The sequence below is a fragment of the Ovis aries genome, chromosome 21 (genome assembly GCF_016772045.2).
Source record: "Ovis aries strain OAR_USU_Benz2616 breed Rambouillet chromosome 21, ARS-UI_Ramb_v3.0, whole genome shotgun sequence".
NCBI classification, from domain to species: domain Eukaryota; kingdom Metazoa; phylum Chordata; class Mammalia; order Artiodactyla; family Bovidae; genus Ovis; species Ovis aries.
The window spans coordinates 20,050,844-20,075,334 of NC_056074.1; the positions used below are offsets into that span (position 1 = coordinate 20,050,844).

At 37.0% G+C, this 24,491-nt stretch overlaps 1 protein-coding gene across 7 annotated transcripts in view; it reads right to left on the reverse strand.

The window, feature by feature from the left end:
- Positions 1–1,139: 1,139 nt before the first annotated feature.
- The window catches only part of ANO5 (anoctamin 5), a 97,194-nt gene continuing 73,842 nt past the window's right edge, over positions 1,140–24,491 (reverse strand). For 6 of the 7 annotated variants that reach the window (XM_060404231.1, XM_060404229.1, XM_042237711.2 and 3 more), the window contains 7 exons: positions 23,644–23,813; positions 22,661–22,758; positions 14,064–14,194; positions 11,549–11,754; positions 9,722–9,900; positions 8,045–8,150; positions 1,140–3,249 (listed from right to left, as the gene is read on the reverse strand). In XM_060404231.1, the coding sequence (XP_060260214.1) occupies positions 3,019–3,249; positions 8,045–8,150; positions 9,722–9,900; positions 11,549–11,754; positions 14,064–14,194; positions 22,661–22,758; positions 23,644–23,813 (1,121 nt within the window). In that variant the 3' untranslated portion in view covers positions 1,140–3,018. The remainder of the gene's footprint in view (positions 3,250–8,044; positions 8,151–9,721; positions 9,901–11,548; positions 11,755–14,063; positions 14,195–22,660; positions 22,759–23,643; positions 23,814–24,491) is intronic. The other variant, XR_006057395.2, reaches the window with a different exon arrangement.

Sequence of the window (24,491 nt, forward strand, 5' to 3'; positions counted from 1 at the left end):
TTTGATGGATTCTTGTAAAAGTAATGTTTTGAAGTGGATTCTGCTTCTTTTGTGCAAAGGAAAACTGATGAAGGCAAGGATTTGAGATGACATTTGAAGAGTTGTTTTTTTAAAAAAAATTTTTTTTTAATTTTGTACTGTTATTTTGAATAAAATCTCAAATGGTTTCTGGAACATTTATTAAAAAAAAATAAAACAGCTATGGGTTTGAGTGAATGATAAAAACATCTGCCACGCTGATAAATATCAACCTGCATTTGGTAGTTAGATGCTCAATTCAGCCCTCTCACAATAACTAATGGGTCCTCTGTGGCAAACTGAGAGGAAACCCGAGTTCCTCACCTCAGCTCAAGATGAGGACTGACTACCATTTTGCACCTTAAGTGGAACCCCTAGAGCTCCATGGCAACTCGAGAGGAAAGCTGAGTTTCCCTCCGCAACTGGAGAAGAACCCCGAGTTCCCCGCCTCCACTCTAGATGAGGCCCAATTCCCCTGCAGCGACATGAGCTGAATCCCGAGTTTCCTGTCACAACTCGAGAGGAATCCTGAGTTCCCCATCACAACTCAAGAGGAACCCCTAATTTCCTGCCACATCTTGAGAAGAACCCCGACTTCCCTGCTGCAACTCGAGAGGAATCCTGAGTTTTCCCTTGCAGCTCGAGGAGGACCAACTCCCTGCTGCAACACAAGAGGAACCTTGATGCCTCCCTCACAACTCAAGAGGAGAACGGACTCCCCTATTGCAACTCGAGACAGATAAGACAAATCTATCTGAACCGATTTGGCATCAGATTTTGTTTATTTTTTGGCTTTGGATTTTGTTTATTTTTTAGGAAAGTGACCAATACTTGTATTTCCTTTTAAAATGTGAGAAATTTCTCGGTAGAAAACTGAAAGGTGAGTACAAAACATTTTAAAAGGAAAATATCAACCTCATAGGAACTATTTACTTACCTTAAAAACTACTTACTCCCTTGCTAGTTTCTCTGTACATCCTAGAAACTCAACACTTGAGTTGGTTTCAGATTGCAGTGTTACAGATAACCTTATGAATTAAATTTGTCTTTATTTATCTTACAACCTAGCTCTGCAAACACTCTTCAGCTATAATAATTAAAGCTTATATACAAGAAGCCAATTTCCATGCTCTTCCTTATTTTTATTAGCACCCAGGAAGGAAGCAATATGAGCTGTACAAAATGTTCAACACTGCAATAACAGAGTTTGATTTGACAGAGATACTGCATCTGTGGCTAATTTCATAGTATCACTAACTGGTTCTCTCAAGCAGGAAAATACATGTCTTCCACAAGTGAAATCATTCTTCAATAATGAGAACATTTAAAATTATGCAAAAATACTCATAAAATCTACCTACTGGATGACCAATTACTGCCCATATTGGGGTAACCATCTCATGGTTTTATAAAATTCATAATCTTCAGTTCTGAATGCTTAATACTGATCATTAGTTAATATTACCTTCCATATACTTAATATTGGATATTTTATAAAAACTATTAGAATCAAATAATGAAATGCTACTTTGAACAAAATCTTAAATGGTTTCTTGTTTTGTGTGCAATTACAGAACACTATTCTTTTGAAACTGAAGTGTAATTTGAAACTAGAGATTCAAATGTTGTATAATTAAACATCTCTCTATAGTGTTTAAAATACATAGTAAGTATTTTTAAGAGAAAGAAGAACAAGAACTGGAGTACCTGTGCCATAGGCCAAAGCATTAGAGAAGTAATTCAAGGAACATACTTTTTTTTTCACTTAGCTGTCAAATCCATCACTGCATTCTTACTTGGTTGATCCACATTTGGTGTTAACTCTGTGATTGATGTTAAACTAACAATTTCTCTGAAAGAAGCTCACATCTGAGATGTTACATCATCAAATCAATAGTACAACCACATTTTGTGGGTCAAAGGCACTGAACATTGTACAGCAGTGCATCAATAGAAAAAGTTGTAAACCCATTAAAAGACTTGAGACTGCTTTAAACAATGAGATAAAATTTCATAAATGACTTGTACCTAACTTACAGGAATAGTTAATGCTCAGATTTGCTTCATGATGTACAATAGGCATTGTGGAAGAAAAACGGTTTTTAAAAATATTTCAGCAATTTTTTAGACTGAAGTCAGTAAGTTAATCAATATACACTGTCTTGCATTCTTAAACTACTAAGAAGACATAATCACTTCACTGTATCTTTCATTTACTTAAAGATCTGAAACAATCTAACACCTTCTTCATGCTGTTTCCCAGATAAGACAATTCAGTCTTAAAACCACTTCTACCAAAGTGTTATATTTAAAAAACTGAGTTATTAGTCCTTGGCTGAAATCCAAATGTTCAGTCTCTTGAAAAATCAATTTTGTGTTCACCTGGAAGGACTATCTGGAATTTTGATGGAAGTTTACTTTATTCAGGATGATTTCAGAACAAAGCTCTGCCATGATATCTATCCAGTATTTTTAATATGTAAGTTTTCCTATCTTATCTGATTTTTGTTTTTCATCTGCATAGTCTAAAATGGCAGGAGATATGGCTCAGTAGACCCCTTCACTTCTATTCTTTTTGTGCCAATGCTTTCTCTGATAGGGTAGAGATATAACACAACCCAAAAGAAGACCATGAAAATGTGCACCTTCACTGGAAGGTGATAGGAGAGCCTACGTCCAGTGTTTAATTCCAAACTGCAACATCCCATGATTTTCCAATATTCTGATTTCACACATACATTTAACAATCATTTCTAGAATCCCAGAAACAATATCTAGGGAGGGTCCAGCCAGTGAAGCAGACAGGTGTTCTTCCAACCTCCATGAAGCTGTACAAAGGCCTCCATAAAAGTGTACAAAAACTCTGAGTTTAAAAAAAAAAAAAAGAAGAAGAAGAAGAAGAAGAAAAGGGTAAAAGACACATGGCTTCTGGCTTCTGGCTCCAAATCCAGATAAACTGTGAAGCCAGATAGGCAACCAACCACTTGCTCATTGTGTTAATTAGGTTGTTGATTCAGCCAGATTTGCTTTGTTTTCCTGGATAGCTAAATGCTTGGTAAAATCAGTAGAAGAAGCAGAATTCAACTTCAAGTTCTCTTTTAGTTTGTTAAGTTCAAAGTCATGGAGAATCTTGATGGTCATTAACTTTTCTCGCTTGACTCTTTCCAGAACGTCTTTTGGAACATCAGGGATCATCCAGGCCAAGAAAAATTTAATTAAAAACACAACATGCTAGAGGAAACATAAAAGAAAATCAGAGACACTGTTTAGCTATCAAATGTTCAGCAAAATGTCCTTACAAATCATTTCATTCATTCAATAAACTGTGCTTGACACAGTAGATAGAAGGGAAAGCAATAAGATTTAGTCTTTGGTCTTAGAACTTTCCTATAAATCCAACATTAAGCAAATAAATAAATATATACTGCTACTGCTGCTGCTGCTGCTAAGTCGCTTCAGTCGTGTCCGACTCTGTGTGACTCCACAGACGGCAGCCCACCAGGCTCCACCGTCCCTGGGATTCTCCAGGCAAGAACACTGGAGTGGGTTGCCATTTCCTTCTCCGATGCATGAAAGTGAAAAGTGAAAGTGAAGTCGCTCAGTTGTGCCCGACTCTTAGCGACCCCATGGACCGCAGCCCACCAGGCTCCTCCGTGCATGGGACTTTCCAGGCAAGAGTACTGGAATGGGTTGCCATTGCCTTCTCTGAAATATATACTAAAATATGTAATTACAGAGATTCCAGTTGAACTTGGTTATTGAATATACTCTTCATCTATGCTTCCTCCTGAAAACCTAATCAAATATTTGTAAAAGAAATTAATAAATTTTATTGTTCACAAAGAAACAAAAAAAAAAAAAAAAAAGGAAGAAACAGTGAAAACAGACTGGAGAGTGAAGAAAGCTGGCACTTAAATTTGCAATTGATGATACCGTGATGGTAGAAACCAAGACAAAAGCCAATTTTGTCTTGAATCATCAAAAAAGTTCAGGAAAGATGGTGCTAAGGACTGTGAATTCATAGTGTGGGTGGAGTTAAAAATAAGAGGATTATTTAAAAATCTGTATAAGGGGCAGATGAATTTTCAGAACCTCTCTCTCATCCACATTTGGGTATTACTTCTCCTCAACCCCCGCCTGGCAACAACTGAGTGCTTTATTTTCTGCAGAAATTAAAACAGAAAGCTGTGCACTCAGAGGCAGCAGAGATGGCAGAAGATGAAGATGTGGCATCATACTGAAAATAGGACAACTCAGTGAAGTTCATCATTCTAAATCACGAGATCTCTAATTCCTCCGTCCCTTCTTGGCTCTCAACACAGCCACGAAATAACTCAACAAGCAGGAGGTTGAATGATTTTTTTTTCCTCTAGAAAATATACCTAATTAGAGAAATTAGAATTATAGATATCAAAATTTTGTAGGTCTCAAATGAAAAGGCCCCTTTTTCAGCCTATAGTGAAACCAACCCCAAATGATCTTCCTCTTGTATGCACACAAAGCTCATGATCAGGTATCATTGTTTCACTCTTAAATACGAGCAGATTGCCGAGAACAACCAAATACATAAGGAAGACTCTAACATGGAAGAGTAGGATAGAAATGGACGAATAGGATCTGTTGTCCATTTAGGATATCTAAGAGGATATAGAGAGAATCATGGGAATGAGAGAACAGTAGCATAACAAGACAAGAACACAAACTGGACTATTTCTAAGAGAGAAAATAAATGGTAATTAGAATTTCAAAACAGTTGTTAACATCTGAATAAGAAAAGTCTCAGAAACACAGGACAGAGAAAAGAAGGAAATTATCAAAGAAATAATACAAGCAAATTGTCTCAACTTAAAGGATAATAACATTTGCAGATCCAAGGAGTTTAGTGAGTGTCCAAAACAATGAATATGACAATATCACATGATTTTCTGGTGAAGTTTCATGAAAGAAGGTCTAGTGAGAGAATCCTCAAAGTTTACTGATATATAAACAGATCATAAACAAAGACTGGAAAATTAGAATGGTATTGTATCTTTATAGCAACACTGGAAGCTGATGGAAAATAGAGCAATGTTTTAAAATTTCAGGAATATTTAAATAAAGTTGATTCAAAATTTTTAGGGAAAATGACTTCTACTCTTGAATACTATACCAATTAACCATCTACGAGAATAAGAAATTTTAATATTCAAGTTCTCAAAAATTGCCCATTTTCCTCAGAAAATTAATAAAAGATGTGCTTCATCTAAATAAACTAGTAATCTGAGAATGGGGAAAACATAGATTGAAGAAAATACTGTATTTAATACAAGAGAAGTTAAACTCCCAGAATGATGGTGAGTCAGAACCTGTAATGAAAATCATGAATAAACAAAAATAAAAATTCAAAAGAATTCATTTTGTAATTTACCAGGCTGAAAGGTGATCTAAAACACTGATGGAAAGTGTGGGAATGAAGGTGACAGATTCGCAGAGAACTGAGAGGGGTAGAGATTTAAATTATATACATAACCTCAATAAAAATAAAATTAAACAAAAACTGACTGGAATTTGCGTTTTCTTGCCTTAGACTTATCTAGCTTATTATTGGCCTTTACTAATGCTCAAAATCCTTCAAGCTAGGCTTCAGCAGTATGTGAACTGAGAACACCTGGAGCCAAAGAGCCTGGAGTGTGAAATCAAGCAGGACTTAGGAAGCATCACTATGAACAAAGCTAGTGAAGGTGATGGAACTCTAGCTGAGCTATTTCAAACCCTAAAAGATGATGCTGTTAAAGTGCTGCACCCAATATGCCAGCAAATTTGGAAAACTCAGCAGTGGCCACAAGACTGGAAAAGGTCAGTTTTCACTCCAATTCCAAAGAAGGGCAATGCCAAAGACTGATCAAACTACCACACAACTGCACTCATTTTACACGTTAGTAAGGTAATACACAAAATCCTTTAGGCTAGGCTTCAACAAGATGTTAACCAAGAACTTCCAGATGTTCAAGCTGGATTTAGAAAAGGCAGGGGAACCAAGATCAAATTGCCAACATCCATATGCAAGAGAATTCCAGAAACACATCTACTTCTGTTTCATTGACTATGTTAAAGCCTTTGACTGTGTGGATCACAACAAACTGTGAACAATTCTTAAAGAGATGGGAATAGCAGACCACCTTACCTGCCTCTTGAGAAACCTGTATGTGGGTCAAATAGCAACCGTTAGGACCAGACATGGGACAATGGACTGGTTCAAAATTGGAAAAGGAATATATCAAGGCTGTATATATATTGTCACCCTTCTTATTTAATTTCTATGCAGGGTATATCATGGAAAATGCTAGGCTGGATGACTCACAAGCTAGAATCAAGAGCCAGGAGGTATATCAAAAACCTTAGATATGCAGATGACACCACCCTAATGACAGAAAGCAAGGAGGAACTAAAGAACCTCTTGATTAAGGTGCAAGAGGAGAGTGAAAAAGCTGGCTTAAAACTCAACATTCAAAATACACTAAGATAATGGCATCCAGTCCTATTACTTCATGGCAAATAGATGGGGGGGTGGGGGTGGGGAACAGTGGAAACAGTGACAGACTGGGCTTCAAAAACTGAGGACGTTGATTCCAGCAAGGAAATTAAAAGACACTTGCTCCTTGGAAGAAAAGTTGTGACAAACCTAGACAGCATATTAAAAAGAAGAGATATCACTTTGCCAACAAAAGTCCCATTAGTCAAAGCTATGATACTTCCAGTAGTCATGTACTGATATGAGAGTTGAACCATTAAGAAGGCTGAGCATCATAGAATGATGCCTTCGAATTGTGGTGTTGGGAGAAGACTCTTGAGAGTCCATTGGAGTGCAAGGAGATCAAACCAGTCAATCCTAAAGGAAATCACTCCTGAATATTAACTGGAAGGACTGCTACTGAAACTGAAGCTCCAATACTTTCACTACCTAATGTGAAGAGCTGACTCATTTGAAAAGAACCTAATGCTGGGAAAGACTGAAGGCAGGAGGAGAAGGGGCAACAGAGGATGAAATGGTTGCCTGGCATCACCAACATGATAGACATGTGTTTGAGCAAACTCTGGAAGATAGTGAAAGACAGAGAAGCCTGTTGTGCTATCATCCATGGGGATGGCAAAGAGTCCCAAAGAGTCAGACGCAACTTAGCAACGGAACACCACCAACAACAATCAAGTGAATAAGTGCCTTATATTTCTTAGTTGTTTAGTCGCTAAGTCGTGTCCGACTCTTTTGTGACTGCATGGGCTGCAGCCTGCCAGACTCTTCACGCCACGGTTGCCACTACTTCTACTTGATGGGTTGTTACTTACTTCTTCCGAGGATCTTCCTCAGGAGAGGATTGACGCAGGATCGAACCTGCCTCTTCTGCATCTGCAGGCAGGTTTTTTACCACTGAGCCACCATGGAAGCCCTACGTTTATCTATCTCTCCCTTATAGGTCTTCATGTCTCATGATTTGTGGCCCTCGATTTAAACTTTGGTCAAACACCCTCTCTGTATTGGTTCTCTTGTCTTATATCCATAATTATACTAGCTATTCTACAAGGAAGGAAGTGTAATACAGTGGGAAGAGTGGAGGTTTGGCAGTGAGACATCTGGCATTGAAACTCAGCTTTAATATTAGCTGATTATCTTTAAACCAACTACTTAATTTTGCTGACTGTCAGATTTATTTGTCAAGGCTGAATAATAAGGCTGAACGTAGAAAGTTATTATTATAGCTTCTGAAACTGGTACATAATAGATGTTCAGTAAAATTGGTGGGTCCTCTGACCTCAGGGGACGAGGTCTTAATTTTTCTTTTTTGTGACCTTGGTATCTTCAACAATAGCCAGGAATAACAGGCAATTGCTGTACTTAAACTATTCCTAACTTATTTTTTATGACATCAAATACTTCCTTCAAAACACTCTAGTAAGATAATGCTAATTTTCTGCTCAACAGATACTCTTAGAAATATGTGCCTGAAGGGTGAGAAGAGACTTACTGGCCCGAAAGTTAAGAAGGGCTTACCTCCATGATTATGATGAAGGTCATCTTGGCAGCAAGGACGTGCCAGTACTGAATATTATTAGCATACTTGTCCTCACTGTCAGGAGGATTTCTGTAATCTCTGTATCTGAAAAAATGGAAGTCAATGCAAAAAATAAGCTACAACTTCAAACAAAGAGACCTAGCATAAATTCATATTGTTTCGTGTAAGAGACCCTTTTAGTTGACTACAAAAGTCAAGTCAAAGGAAAATAACTGCTATTACCAAACATTTATCTTTCCTCTACAAATAACAATCATAGCCATATGCTACTAATGTATAGTATAGATGGAGCAGGAGACACAAGTGAAACTTCTCTCTTGCCATAAAGACACGTTTCTCAGGGGTTAGCTAAATTTGCTCTTTTCATCCCATTCCCTTTCTTCCTATTCCTTAACAACTGAGTTCTACCATCACTCCACTGACACCAACTGAAGAATAGAACTTGACACTGTGGACCATTCTCATTTTCTTGAAACTCTGTTTTCTTTTGGTTTATATGACGTTGCATTGTTTTTGTGTTACTTATTATCTTTCTGGGGTTTCCCTGGTGTTCAATTTGTGAGTTCATTTTTTTTTCCTATAATGTGTCTAGATATTAATGTTCTTCAGAGATTCAGTCCAGCTAGGAAGTGATGGCATCAAGAAATCTGACACTTGTTATGATTCTTCTCTATATAAATACAGAATAGGACTTCCCTAGTGGACCAGTGGTGGGAGTCTGCCTCATCAATGGGAACACAGATTCAAATCTTGGTGTGGGAGGATACCATGTGCCCCATGGAGGCTAAGCCTGTGTGCCAGAACTAGTGAGCTAGCGCGCCTAGAGTCCATGCTCTGCAACAAGAGAAGCCACTGCAATGAGAAGCCCACCATAACTAGAGACCAAGCCCCACTTGCTGTAACTGGAGAAAGCCCGCAGGCAGCCAAAAATAAATTAAAAATATGGAATATAAAAATGTTTTTGTCTACCTGTGTTGCAGGTAGACAATAACCGATATTGCTGTTTTTATTGGAATCCCAAATGAAGCAGTTGGGTTAAGGTTTAAGTTTAAAAGCTTTGATGTACCATATATACGTGTGTGTATGTGTGTATACATACATATATATATACATATATACACACACATACATACGTATAAATGATCTTTAAATCCTAAAGTAAAAAGATCCGCACAGTTCATGAGACACAGAGAGTGAAAAGAGCAGGTTTACAAATCCAATTTCACACTCCCTGCATCGAAGAAACCTTTCAAATGGGATGGCTAATGAACCAGCTATATTGTTCTTTCTCTCTTCCTCTCTCTCTGAGGACACATAGTTAAATTCAAGTAGGTTGAATGCACATATACTATGACCATGCTGTGTGATCTATAGACATTAAAGCCTGAATCAAGGGGAAATTTGTTACAGAAAATTTTTCCAATAAATTTAGAAAATAAGAAACAATTCAAAAGTGACATTATCTTTACCGATAGTATTCTCTTACTTTTGAGTATTCTACTTTTTTCAAATCAGAACCATACAATGTGTGAATTTTAGAACAGATGTACTTTATCCAAGATTTTTACTGCCCCAAGTAAATTTTTGTTAAGACATGAAGACAACAGAGAACTTAAGAAATACATTTAAAAAGCAAAATGAAAACAAGAGAAAACCTGCAAGTGTTGTAGTCTCGTTTTTCCGAAGGTACAGTGTGGTTTGGAAAATCGGCTATGAGGAATACTGACAGGCTGTTATTGATATACCCTTTCATAGGCCAAGTTTCATTTACTGAGTAGGCATAGTAGTAAACTAAACGGGGAACCATGTCCGATGTAAATGCAACAATAACAGCCTAAAGGACAAAGCAAGAGGAAAATCATGAGCTAATAATGCAGTTTTATGAAAGTCTGATTTGTATATCGTTCAGATCTTTGTGCCTTAAGGATGCAAAATTACTAGTATGCTATTACTAATCATGTTAACACATGAGTCTTTGACCTAAAACGTAAAATAGTTCATTTATGCTGTACGATCAGTGTTACAAGATTTCACAGCTAGAAAGAGTTACATTGAAAATTTAACCTCACTATTTGTTTCCAAAATCACCATACCTGTATGTCTCTTTCCATCTTGCCTTGCTATTTCTTACATTTCTTACTATTTCATAACACAGTTCTACTCTCTTTAACCAAATTTTACTTGCCTGGATCAATTTCATAAGAGGACCAACTGTGTGTGTGTGTGTCAGGGGGTGTATAGGGAATGAGGATGGAGAAACAACAGACCATGTACTGGTAAATTTCCCATAGTTCAGTGCAATTAATTTCAGTATTTGACTCTGCAGGAATGCTATTCTCCCATCTTTTCCTAAGCTCTGGAATAGTGTAAATGTCATGTTTCCTTTGGGTAAAATGAGTCAATTTAAAATCATTTTGCTCTGCCATCTACATTTTTAATGTAAAATATTTAAAAAAATTTTTAATATTGCTCCTATAGCTACTGATACATTTCATGTTTTATATCACTTACTGAGCACATTTTGGCAGTTTCCTTTTCTAAAAAAGTGACAAGTTCAAACAGATTTTAAAATGCATTAGCATAAATATATATATAGCATTTTTATAATTTTCTCACCTGTACATTGTAATTCTCTTTTGAGATTGTCAGAATTTTGTTTATCTTTTCAATGAACCAACTCTTGGTTTATTTAGCAATTATATTACCTTTTATTTGTTTTCTAATGTGATTATTTCTGCATATACCTTTATTCTTTCTTTCTTACCGCTTTCTATTGATTAGTTTTACATCTTTTCTTAATTTTATATAACAGGCTCAGTTCATACTTTCCTTCTTTTCAATAATAAAAGCACTTATTGGTATATACTTTTTATAAACATGGTTTTAGCTGATTCATATGAGTTTTCATTTTAATTAAGTTCTCCTTGTAATTTCAATTTTATTTCTTCTTTGTGCAATAAGCTTTCTTGGAAGCATGAATATTAAGTGGCTAAATTTTTTTTGGCTATCTTATTATCAAATTCATTTTTTATACCATTATTGTACGTGAATATGCATTATAAAATTTCAGCTTTTGGGAATTCTGTTTTATTACCATTTTTAATAAGTGTTCCATAAAAATAACAGGTAGATGTTATATATTCTATTTGTACTGCATAACTTTATGTATAATCAAGCTTTAATTGTATTACTTACATTCTTTATACCACTACTTATTTTCTGTCTACTCTGTCATGTGGCATGGGTATCATGGTATTTTAATAAGCACGTTTTTACAATTTTCCTTGTATTTCTAAGAGCTTGCATGTCACAGATTTGTCTGTGTTGTTTAGCACATAACAGTTTAGGGATGTTTTGTCTTTAGAAAGGTCACCATGATGAAATCAATGCAAATACTGAGTTAAACATTATTCACAATCTCCCTATCCCCAAGAAAAAAAAGAATCATCAGGTACAGTTTCCACTGAAATAGGTCTACTTACGTTAGTTGCAACAGAAAGGACAGCCATTCCGTAAAGAATGTCTTGCCAAACACCTATGCTATGAGCCTTAGCAGCTACAGGTCTCCTGTACTGAGTTGTAAGCTTCCAGGCATCCACTCGAATCTCTATTATGTTATTCAAGAGCGCAAGAAGAGGGGCCAAAGGAAAAGAGGCCACAAATAATGTAACAAATCCAAACTGGATAACTGTGGAGATAAAAGAGAAATTCACAAACTCATCATTGTGGAGGGAAAAAGGGGGAACAGTCGGCCTAACTCCTGTCACTTCCTTCATTTTGAAGGGATCTACACCAGCAAAACACTCCAGGCCTCCTTCCATCTGCCTTCTTCCCCTTTCCTAGAAGAAGCATAGTGACTTATTGCTTGCTAGAACAGGACGGAAAAATTAGTCATGCACAGCTCAGTTCTATCCCTGCTCTTTCTTTTAAGATCTGCTTGTCTGAAGAAAGCCTCTATTATTATTAGATAAGATAGTCTTCTTATTCATAAAACACAGTCTTTTATTATTATGGCCTATGTTTAGGTCTGCTATGGCAACCCACTCCAGTACTCTTGCCTGGAGAATCCCATGGACGGAGGTGCCTGGTTGGCTGCCGTCTGTGGGGTTGGACAGTCAGACATGATTGATGCAACTTGGCAGCAGCAGCCGCAGTCTAGTATTTATATTGATATTGGCACATTTGTGGGGTAATCAAGCCTTCTATTTTGCTAACCTATGTACTTTTTAAGATCAGAAATAATTACTGACTCATTTGTATGATCTGAGTATATGAAAGTATTCAACTATAAGCCTTATGAATGAATGCATTATTTAAGATTTGAAAATGCTAACAGAGGAGAAGGTAGTATAAACAAGATATTTGAGAATAAATCAGAAAATGAACCACATAAACATCAGAAATATATATATAAGTTGCATGTGGGCAAAGGAAATACAGATATCCTAGAATGAGGTATTTTTTAAGGTCCCAATCCTCTGTACCAACTTGACATCTTTCTAAGTATGTTTTACTCTCTTTCCTCACTAAGGCTTAACACCTATATAAGCTGGCTTATTTCTCTATGTTTCTTCCTTTGTTTCCATCAGTGCTTGGGGTAAAAGAGTCCACGTAGCTGGCAGACTGTACTTCCCACAGGAGAGAACCAAAAAACAATGAGACAAAGATGGCTTTCCATCGGAGGAAAAAAGAAAAAGGAATCTTCCACTAGTCCTCTATTTTTAGATAGATCTTGAGTGTTTTTGGATTTCAGCATTTCTCATAATACTTTCTGATTAGCATCAGTCTTTTCATCTACTAATCCAAGAGAACAAACTGCCTCCTTCCTAACTTTTCTACTGAACCAAGAAACAGAAAATGAAGGTGAAGTATTATACAGAAACAGCTTGAATTTCTAGGTTCAAATCTCAGATCTTTACTTATAATCTCTGTGGTCCACGGCAAATAACTTCTCCAAGATTCAGTATTCTTTCAAATAAAATGCAGTGAATAATGACTGTTGTGTAGAATGTTTTAAGATTAGAGATACAGTTTGCAAAACAATCAGAATAAATTAATTGTTAGTTGTGTCTCAACAATTAATCTTGTTATGAAACACTGATTTCATCTTTTATTTTCAGTTATAACCTCTGACACATTTATGCAAAAATTCACTTGAAACATAAACAATTATTTAAAAATTAGAGCCTTATGACTCCACAAATCAAGGACTGCCTAGTTTTATAACTATAGACATCTTCCTATTTGCCCAAATATACCTATTTTAATTCAGGTATCATATGTACATATTTCAGTGGAGAATCGGTAACAAATTCAGGTCATCTCATTTATTCTACCATGACTTTTATGGGCCACGAAAATAAGGTGGGAAAACTGTCCTCTTTAATTTCACCAAAACAGCAGAGAAGGTCATTTGAGAGGAAACACGCTGAGTAGATTCCACAATCAGTCCTGGGGTTCTCTCTCTTAAAATTTCACCCCAACCTCTCTTCAATCCTTAGAATATTTTATGCATTTCTTATGTCCAGTTTGGGTTTCCCTTGCATATCTACTTTTAGCTTCATTCTTTTCAGCCTGAAAAAAGCATATACACTAAATGTATGTCAGACTCTAGTAATGTTTTTCATTGTATTCCCTCTATGAACAATCACCAAGGCAAAAAAAAAAAAAAAAAGCAGAAAGCTATTTAAACTCTTTTGAGACAAGTATTAAAAAGTGATCCTTACTTTATTTTGTTCAACAATATTAACATTAAATTGATAGGAAAACTATCTCTGAGATTGCTGTTTTGAAACTAAATTTCATCCTGCATTATATTTGGGAAAAATAGAAACACTGAGCCAATTTTTTTCCATATTTAGCCACCAATCTTTTCATTCACTATCCAATGATTTATTGAACACCTACTATGTGCAAGGTAGGAAGAAATATCAAGAGATGAAAAACACTTATTTTACTCAGCTTCTTTCATGTTTCAAGGCAGAGGTTGAAAATTACCTGTTTCCAAATACTCATAGAATAACTCAAGAGAACCAAAAGTTTCAAGGTCATGATCCTGCTCCCATCGACTGTATAGCTTTTCAGAGTTGGTTCGGGCTTTTCGGCGTCTCCACCAATTCAGAACCATGCTGTTGGAAGTGATAAAAGTAAACATGAAATAGGAATTAAGAGAAAGGGGTCAGAGAGTCAGAGTATTATATCTGAAAAATGGAGGTGAGGGAGGGCAAGTAAGTTTAGATCACAGAACAAGTAGAGAGAGACATGACTGCAACTAAAGCCCAAGTCAAAATCTAGTGTTCTGTTCACATCTACTTGCTAAGGGCAAAAGGTCTTTATTTGGATGATTAAGAAAGTAAGACAACCCTGCCTCTGCAGGGTAATGTATTTACTCAGAGAGAGTTCTTTAAAGAGCACATGGAGGACAGGTCACCACAGGACTGTTTTTATATATTTAATTCACTAACCTTAACAATGTTGTGATACTAAGGCCACTTGGGAGAATGAGAAATGGGTTACAATAGAAAATGTATGACAAGGGAATACAGAAGTTTATCTAACACATGACAATAAATATAATAATCCTAAACAAGATATTACCTAACTCAATTCTATATATAAATATATACAGAATATATATATTATATATATATAATTTAATATATCATGATATATTGGATTACTTAAGACTTTTTCAAAATTAAAAACTCAATCCACATAAGAGATCATATTAACACATTTAAGGAGAAAATTATAAAATCATGGTGACTAATGCAGAAAAATGCATTTGATGTATTTTGACTACCTATTAAAACCTATTTATGATAGAAAAGAAGGACAAGAAGAAAATAGCCTCAGTCTGACCAAAAGCATCTACCAAAATCCTGGGCTAAACATAATTCTTAATAGGGAAAAATTAGCAGAATTCCCTTAGAATTAAGATCAAAATAAGAGTGTATATGATCACATTCAAGACTTTATTGGAGATCCTAGCCAAACAATAAAATAAAAAAGTCAAAAGAACTGGAAATGAAAGGGAAATCTATGATTACAAACAGTAATGTGAATGGACTGCTTGCCTAGAAAACTCAAATGAAGATAGACAAAAGTTATTACAAATAATAAGAGTTTATCAATATACTGCACTCCTAGAAGGCAATGGCACCCCACTCTAGTACTCTTGCCTGGAAAATCCCATGGATGGAGGAGCCTGGTGGGCTGCAATCCATGGGGTCGCCAAGAGTCGGGCATGACTGAGAGACTTCCCTTTCACTTTTCACTTTCATGCATTGGAGAAGGAAATGGCAACCCACTCCAGTGTTCTTGCTTGGAGAATCCCAGGGGTGGGGGAGCCTGGTGGGCTGCCATCTATGGGGTCACAGAGTCGGACACGACTGAAGTGACTTAGCAATAGCAATTAGCAATACGTCCACAAAACATAGTAGAAAATATAATTTTTAAAAGGTACCATTTACAATTAAAAGTATCTAGAAATGGATTTGACCAGAGATTTATAAGACCTGTATGCCGAAGTTTAAATATTTAAAGTCATTAATGTTAAAAATAAATGTCTGTGAATAAAAAGACCCAGCATAATAAAATGTCAGGTGTTTTTACTGAAACAACTGAAATGTAATTCCAATCAAAAAACCAAAATACTTTCCATGTGAATTCTGCCAAGATGTTTCTAAAATTTACACAGAAAGATGAAAGACAAAGGATAGTGAAGATGTTTCCATAGATAAAAAAAATAAGTAACTGGCTCCACTATATATGAAGAGTTAATTATAAAGCTCTCTTAACTAAGGGAGTGTAGTACTGGTGTGCCTGGTGCTAAGTCACTCAGTGGTGTCTGACTCTTTGCAACCCCATGGACTGTAGCCCACCAGGCTCCTCTGTCCATGGGATTCTCCAGGCAAGAATACTGGAGTGGGTTGCCATGCCCTCCTCCAGTGGATTTTCCCGACCGAGGGACTGAACCTGTGTCTCCTGCGGCTCCTGCACTGCAGGTGGATTCTTTACCATTGAGCCACGAAGGAAGCCCTGTGGTATTGGTGTAGGGATAGACAAATTATGGAACAGAATGGAGGCTGATTATAACCTTGCATTTGCTGTTTGGCATAAACAGTGTTGCAGATCATAGAGAGTGGGGAAGAGGGACTTTTAATAAATGGCAACATGAAACTATGTGTATAAGAAATGAAATTGGGCCTTTATAGCAAACATGAAAATCCCTTCCATAGTATATTAAGAATTTAAAAGAGAAAGGCAATAGTAATGTTACAATATTAAAAATATTTAAATATAAGTACATGAGAATTGGTTTTTGATATGGAGGTACGAAAGGATGTATTGAACAAGACTTTAAAAATGCTAAATCTCAAAAATATACAAGCAACTCCTGCAGCTCAATTCCAGAAAAATAAATGACCCAATCAAAAAATGGGCCAAAGAACTAAATAGACATTTCTCCAAAGAAGACATACAGATGGCTAACAAACACATGAAAAGATGCTCAACATCACTCATTCTCAGAGAAATGCAAATCAAAACCACAATGAGGTACCATTTCACGCCAGTCAGAATGGCTGTGATCCAAAAGTCTACAAGCAATAAATGCTGGAGAGGGTGTGGAGAAAAGGGAACCCTCTTACACTGTTGGTGGGAATGCAAACTAGTACAGCCACCATGGAGAACAGTGTGGAGATTCCTTAAAAACTGGAAACAGAACTGCCTTATGACCCAGCAATCCCACTGCTGGCATACACACCGAGGAAATCAGAATTGAAAGAGACACGTGTACCCCAATGTTCATTGCAGCACTGTTTATAATAGCCAGGACATGGAAGCAACCTAGATGTCCATCAGCAGATGAATGGATACGAAAGCTGTGGTACATATACACAATGGGGTATTACTCAGCCATTAAAAAGAATACATCTGAATCAGTTCTAATGAGGTGGATGAAACTGGAGCCTATTATACAGAGTGAAGTAAGCCAGAAAGAAAAACACCAACCCAGTATACTAACGCATATATATGGAATTTAGAAAGATGGTAACGATAACCCTGTATGCAAGACAGCAAAAGAGACACAGATGTATAGAACAGTCTTTTGGACTTTGTGGGAGAAGGCGAGGGTGGGATGATTTGGGAGAATGACATTGAAACATATATAATATCATATATGAAATGAATGGCCAGTCCAGGTTCGATGCATGATACTGGATGCTTGGGGCTGGTGCACTGGGACGACCCAGAGGGATGGTATGGGGAGGGAGGAGGGAGAGGGGTTCAGGATGGGGAACACATGTATACCTGTGGCAGATTCATGCTGATGTATGGCAAAACCAATACAATATTGTAAAGTAATTAACCTCCAATTAAAATAAATAAATTTACATTGAAAAAATAAATAGAGTACTTAGAATCACCACAAAAAAAAAAAAAGCTAAAGCATTAAAGAAAGAGTTGATAAAAACTCTACTATATTAAAAGTATGGACTTTTGTCCATCTACAGAAGTGGTTCCAGACTGGAAGTGATTTAGCCCATATGGGACATTATTTGAAGTATCTGGTTGTCATAACTGGGGAAAAGGTAGGCTACTGGAATCTAGTAGGTAGAGTTCAAGGATGCTGCTAAACATCTTACAATGCAAAGGGAGCTTCCAACAGCAAATGAATATCTGGTCTAAAATGTATATAGTACTGAAGATGAGAAACTGATTAAAGATACTATTAGAAAAACTTGTGCTGGGATAAGGTAATTTCAACACATATAACCAAAAAGCAAGCAAACAAAAACACAGTAACCAAAGCTATAGAGTATTCCTATAAATCAATTAGAAAAAATATAAACAGATAAGGAGAAAAATGATTAAACAACATGAACAGCATCTCATTTGTATGGTCAAAAGACTTATTCATGTTATTAATTGAGGAAGTGCAAAATAAGAGCAAAATGAGATATTATTTATACTCTCCAAACTGGAAAAAATCAACAAATAAGCAATATAAAAGCATCGTGTCAAATTTGTTAATTAAAAGGAACACTTATATGCTGCTTATATCAGAACTGAAATACAAAGAAAAAAAGGAATGATAAAAAGGGAAGAGAACCCCTGAGATTTCTGAGACAATACCAACAAGATGGGCATGCATGTAACTGGAGTCACAAAGGAAAGGAGACCACCCTATTCAAGAAAGAATTTTTTCAGGAATCACAGAAGCACGTCTATGTGCTCCATTCTAATTACAAACCTCTTAATTACCTATTAGCAACCATTATCTTGAATTCTGTAATCATGTCCCTGCTTTTTCCAAAAAAGAAAAATGGTTATATCATCTATGATCCTTTTGAGTTAATTTTTGAATGAAGAGTCAGAGTACATGGAGTTCTGTTATTTTGCATATGGATGCTGTTGTTCTAGCACTAGCTACTGAAAAAAAGTTTTCTTTAATGAATTGTTTCTGAACCTCTGTCGAAAGTAAAATAACTATATTTGTGTGGATTTATTTCTTCAGTCTCTGTTCCATTTGGTTTATATGTCTATCCCTTCACCAGTCCTGAGTTGATTAATATGGCTTTCTAAAGTGAAAGTGAAGTCGCTCAGTCGTGTCCAACTCTTTGCGACCCCGTGGACTGTAGCCTACCAGGCTCCTCCTTCCATGGGATTGTCCAGGTAAGAGTACTCGAGTGGGTTGCCATTCCCTTCTCCAGGAATATGGTTTTATAGTTAAGTCTTAAAACCATGGACAGTGAAGCCTGGAGTGCTACAGTCCATGGGGTCGCAAAGAGTTGGACACGACTGAGAGATATTGAATAGTGTTAATTTCTCCAACTTTATTCTTCTTTATCAAATTTGCTCTGACCATTCTAGTTCATTTGCCTTTAATATAAATTTGAGCATATGCTTCTCTATATCTACTAAAATCCTGCTGATATTTTGATTGGAGTAACAGATCTATTTATTAACTAGGAGGATAACTGGCATCTTTACTAAGCTGAATCTTCCAATCCATCAACACAATAATCCTCTCCACTCACACAGATGTAATTTTTTTCAACAGGATTTGTGGTTTTACAGCATACAAATTTTGCACATTTTTAAGATTTGTATCAAAGGGCTTAATTTTTTTCTGAACTATCGATCACTGTACTGACACTGTTTCTTCCATTCCATACTTCATTTCTTCTTTCAGTAGTCCTTCCAATGAGGATCTATGAATGTAAACTCTTTTTTTTTCTCATGTCTAAAAATGGCTTTATTTCACCTGTACTTTATGTAATAATTAAAATGCTTCTAGAAATCTAAGGTGAACTTATTTTTCACTAAGAATCTTGAGAATACTTTTGCATATAATGTTATTAGTAAGAACTCTGTTGAATATAGGTGGCATTCCTTTTTCTTCTGAAAGATTTTAAGATGCTTTTATCTCTGATGTTCTATGTATTGACCATAACATATCCAATTATGAATTTAAATTATCTTGCTTCATACTTTGGATTCGTTTTCATTTCTGGAACTTATGCTTTTATACATTTCAGAAAATTTTCAGCAATTACCTATTCAAAGAACTTTTTCCTCCACTATTCATTCATTTCCCCCCCGAAACTACTAGCATATTAATGTGGAAGCCACTTTATATAGCCCCCCTGCCACTTTAATTTTTTTAACCTCATTGTCTCTCTGTTCCACTGTACAATGTGGGAATTTCTCAGTACTGTTTTCCAATTCACTAATTTACTCTTCAATTGTGTCCAGTCTGTAATGGATCCCATCTATTGTACTCTTTAAGTATGATTTTTCACTTATATATATTAATAATTGATTCTTTTTGATATTCACTTGTTCTTATTTATATCTATATTTAAGTATTTCCTGATCCCTTTTATTGACAATATCACCTCCTTCTATATTTTTAGACTTTGTCAGAATCTTCCACCTGGAGTAAGTTCACTTACTAAGAACTGATTTTGTTAGTGACCTTTGTAGCATTAAATCTCATTTAACTCTTCAAATTTTGGTTTGTAGGCTTAAATTTACTTGTTTCTCTTTTCTTCTACTGCCCTGTCTGTCTCCTTTCCTCTCTGCGAATATTAATTTTCCTCTTGTTTGGTTTAGGGGTTTAACTCCATTCTGCCCTCCTGGTTCTCAATCTAGAGCTAGGATTTAAAATAACAACTTGGCATTTGTTTGGCATTATTTCTCTGTGGCAATATTAGGGATGCGGTATATCAAATACTGTTTGAAAGGATAACATCTATGTCCTTCCTTTGTTGGCACATGAAATAGCACCCCAGGAGTACTGTGAAACTGTTGGGGTGGGTGAGAGCAGAGTGGGAGGGTGCTCTCAATCATCTTTCATGAGTAAGAATAGACCCAGTCCCTGGATGTAAGTGCTGTTGAACTGACTAGTCCCGTCTTAAATGTTCCACTTTTAGTCTGGTTCATCCTATAGGTGTTAATACCCCAAAAGTGTCATTTCCTAACTCGGACCCCAGCAATATTACAGGCTTATAATTCTGTCTCTTTTTATCCATGGGAATTTTCATCTTGTAACTGTCATTTTGGTTTGCTTTCTTTCTTCTTTTTTTTTAAACAATGCATTCGTTATTGCTATGCTTTGGGGACAGAGAGTGATCCCTTCGTGTGCCAGCATTTAATTCATAACTGATTTTCATGCCTAGATGTATAACTGAGCAGGACCCTGTGGAGCCTTCCTGGGACAGACTCCTCCCCATATCGTCTGCTTTAGCTTCTCTTTGAAGGAATTAGATAATATTATCTGAGGCACATTTCCTGAGTTGTTTTACAGATATGAAAACCTCCACCAAATGGAAGATGTTAACTACTTGATGACTATAAGCATATACCCCCAGGATTCCTGGAGCCTTAGGATTTATAATGTTTACCCCTGTGACATCACCCTGTTACCTCACCATCAACCAATCCGAGAACTATGCACAAGTTGATCACATATCCTATGACCACCGCTGAGGTCACCCAGACTTTGAAAATGCTTTCCTGAAACCCATCAAGGAGTCCAAGCTTTTTCAGCCCTAGCTGTCCCAGACTATTTTATGGCACATTACAATAAACCTCAGATATGCAGATGACACCATTCTTATGGCAGAAAATGAAGAAGCACTAAAGAGCCTCTTGATGAAAGTGAAAGAGGTGAAAAAGTTGGCTTAAAGCTCAACATTCAGAAAACGAAGTTCATGGCATCTGGTCCCATCACTTCATGGGAAATAGATGGGGAAACAGTGGAAACAGTGGCTGACTTTATTTTTCTGGGCTTCAAAATCACTGCAGATGGTGACTGCAGCCATGAAATTAAAAGACACTTACTCCTTGGAAGAAACGTTTTGACCAACCTAGACAGCATATTAAAAAGCAGAGACATTACTTTGTCAACAAAGGTCCATCTTGTCAAGGCTATGGTTTTTCCTGTGGTCATGTATGGATGTGAAAACTGGACAATAAAGAAAGCTGAGCGCTGAAGAATTGATGCTTTTGAACTGTGGTGTTGGAGAAGACTCTTGAGAGTCCCTTGGACTGTAAGGAGATCCAACCAGTCCATCCTAAAGGAGATCAGTCCTGGGTGTTCATTGGAAGGACTGATGTTGAAGCTGAAACTCCAATACTTTGGCCACCTCATGTGAAGAGCTGACTCATTGGAAAAGACTCTGATGCCGGGAGGGATTGGGGGCAGGAGGAGAAGGGGAAGACAGAGGATGAGACGGTTGGATGGCATCACCGACTCAATGGACATGGGTTTGAGGGGACTCCGGGAGTTGGTAATGGACAGGGAGGCCTGGTGTGCTGCGGTTCGTGGGGTCACAAAGAGTTGGACACGACTGAGCGACTGAACTGAACTGAACAATAAACACTACACTTTCCTTTACCACAATCCAGTGTCGGAAGATTGACTTTCCTGCGGGTAGGCAAGTGGACCCGAGTTTGGTTCAGTAACAGATGTGTCCATGACACATAGATATCTTCAAAGAGTTTGACTTCTAGTAATTTTGAGAAATTAAATGCAACTATAGAATAATTTACAGGGCATATACCATTTAGATTTCCCAATGAAATATTCACAGTAGACAGGGGTAATTATCTTTCCCTAAACTTCACTCAAGCAAACAGAGATGCATATTTAAAAGTCTGTATTACCTTTATATATATTTGACTGTTGATTAAAAGTGGAATAGCATTGAACATGTATATTACCCCATGTAAAATAGATGACCAATGCAAATTCAATGCATGAGGCAGGGCAATCAAAGCCAATGCTCCGGGACAATCCAGAGGGATGGGGTGGGGAGGGAGGTGGGAGGGGATTTCAGGATGGGGGAAACATGTGCACCCATGGCTGATTCATGTTGATGTATGGCAAAAACCACCACAATATTATAATTATCCTCCAATTAAAACACAAAGTTTTTTTAAAGTGAATATTTTGTTGTTGTTACTGTTGACTTAGACAAAGGCTAACAAAGGCACCATGATAATCAAAGAATTCCACCTTCTTTCAGAGGAAATCTCTCATGGTTACTTAAATCAAGCAAAAACCTGTAAGTCATACATACGGATAAATGGCCTCTTTAATGTTCCCGAAGATCTGTTTCCCAGTCATTATGATGGTCAACTGGGTTGTCAGTTCTACTAGACAGCCTGCAGGATCACACTAGCAGGAAGAAAAAGGAGAAAAATTAAGTGAATGATGAAAGATGGACTTCTGCAACAAAAGAAATCTCAAACCAGAAGGTGAGAATCTGAAGATTTGCATTGGAACAGGTATTAAATGATACAAAGGGATATTTAGTTCCAAGTTTCAAGCATGATCACAGTGGTGGTGGTGGTAATTTAGTCGCTAAGACATGTCCAGCTCTTGAGACCCCATGCACTGTGCCTGCCAGGCTCCTCTGTCCATGGGGATTCTCCAGGCAAGAATACTCAAGTGGGTTGCCATTTCCTTCTCCAGGGGATCTTCCTCACCCAGGAATCAAACCCAGATCTCCTGCATTGCAGGCAGATTCTTTACCAACAGAGCTACTAAGGGAAGCTAGTAGATTCAGCTATGAAATATGTTAATAAAAAAATACAAAACACTTTTCTGGGCCTTATTCTTAGAAAATTCTGAATCTTTCTATCTGTGTTAGGGCTGGAAGTTGTTATTTTCTTCATGTGATCTGGTTGCAAGCCAGATTTGGAAATGACTGAGCTGGTCTAATTCTACACCCATGTGGGGAGCCCTTTCTGCTGTACCTCTAGGAAGTTATCATTCATCCTTTGCTGGAAGCCTTCAGGAATATAGAACTTACTTATTCCAGTTCATAGCTCATATTTTATATCAAACAATAGGTACAATATAACTTTCTTTCCCCAAATAAACTGGAGAGTCTATCAGATAGCAGGATTCTAAGACCAAAATGCTCCATGGACAAAGTCAGTATCTTAGACTTTTCTTGAAACTTGATAAAATTTGAGTAACTATGGGGCACACCAAAAGGTACTGGATTAACAATGAGTTACTGAAGCCATAAACATCACCCCTCTAGAGAACTCTTACCTCTTCACTTCTCCACACACCAAACAAATATGTGTATTTTCCGGGATATCCCACAAACTTCCCTTTAAAGAAAGCTACGTAGAAGCAGGATGAATAGTAATTTACAAACTGAAACAGGAACATTTTCAAGGTAAGACTGCTCTCATACTCCTGGTGAGTCCGAGGAATTTCTGAGAAAAAACAAACAACAGCGACAAGGTTTAATATCACACCTTCCTGTTTCTTCATAAAGTGTTTTACTCCCTGGGACAGGTGGATAGCTAGTCATATTACTCAGAGTCTACTGAAATGCTCCCCACTCAGTTCATAACTGACCAATACTAACTAGCTATGGATGTGTACTAAGCTTTCTAGGGCCAGCATTGCATTAATCTCATCACCAGAGAAGCCTGGGAAGCCATCATTAGTATGTGTAGAGGGGTGAGAATACTTGCCTAGGGCCACACAGGCAGAATACGGAATTCAAACCCTTACCAAACTGAAGCGCCTCCTGCTCATCTCCATGATTCCCAGGATATCTGTGTGTGTGTGTGTGTGTGTGTGTGTGTGTGTGTGCGTGTGCGTGTGTGTGTGTGAGTTGCTCAGTCATGTCCAACTCTGCAACCCCATGGACTGTAGCCCACCAGGCTCCTTTGTCCAAGGGATTCTCCAGGCAAGAGTACTGGAGCAGGTTGCCATTTCGTCTCCATATCACTACATGATATCCTGTAAACATTTCAGATCTCTCTTGTCTGTTTCCAACCCAGTTTAAACAAAGTAAATCATATAAAGGGCAGAGGGTGATTTCCACATTGATTTGTGCTTCCCTCTCATGAATTAAATGGGTTTATCAATTTTTAAAATAATGT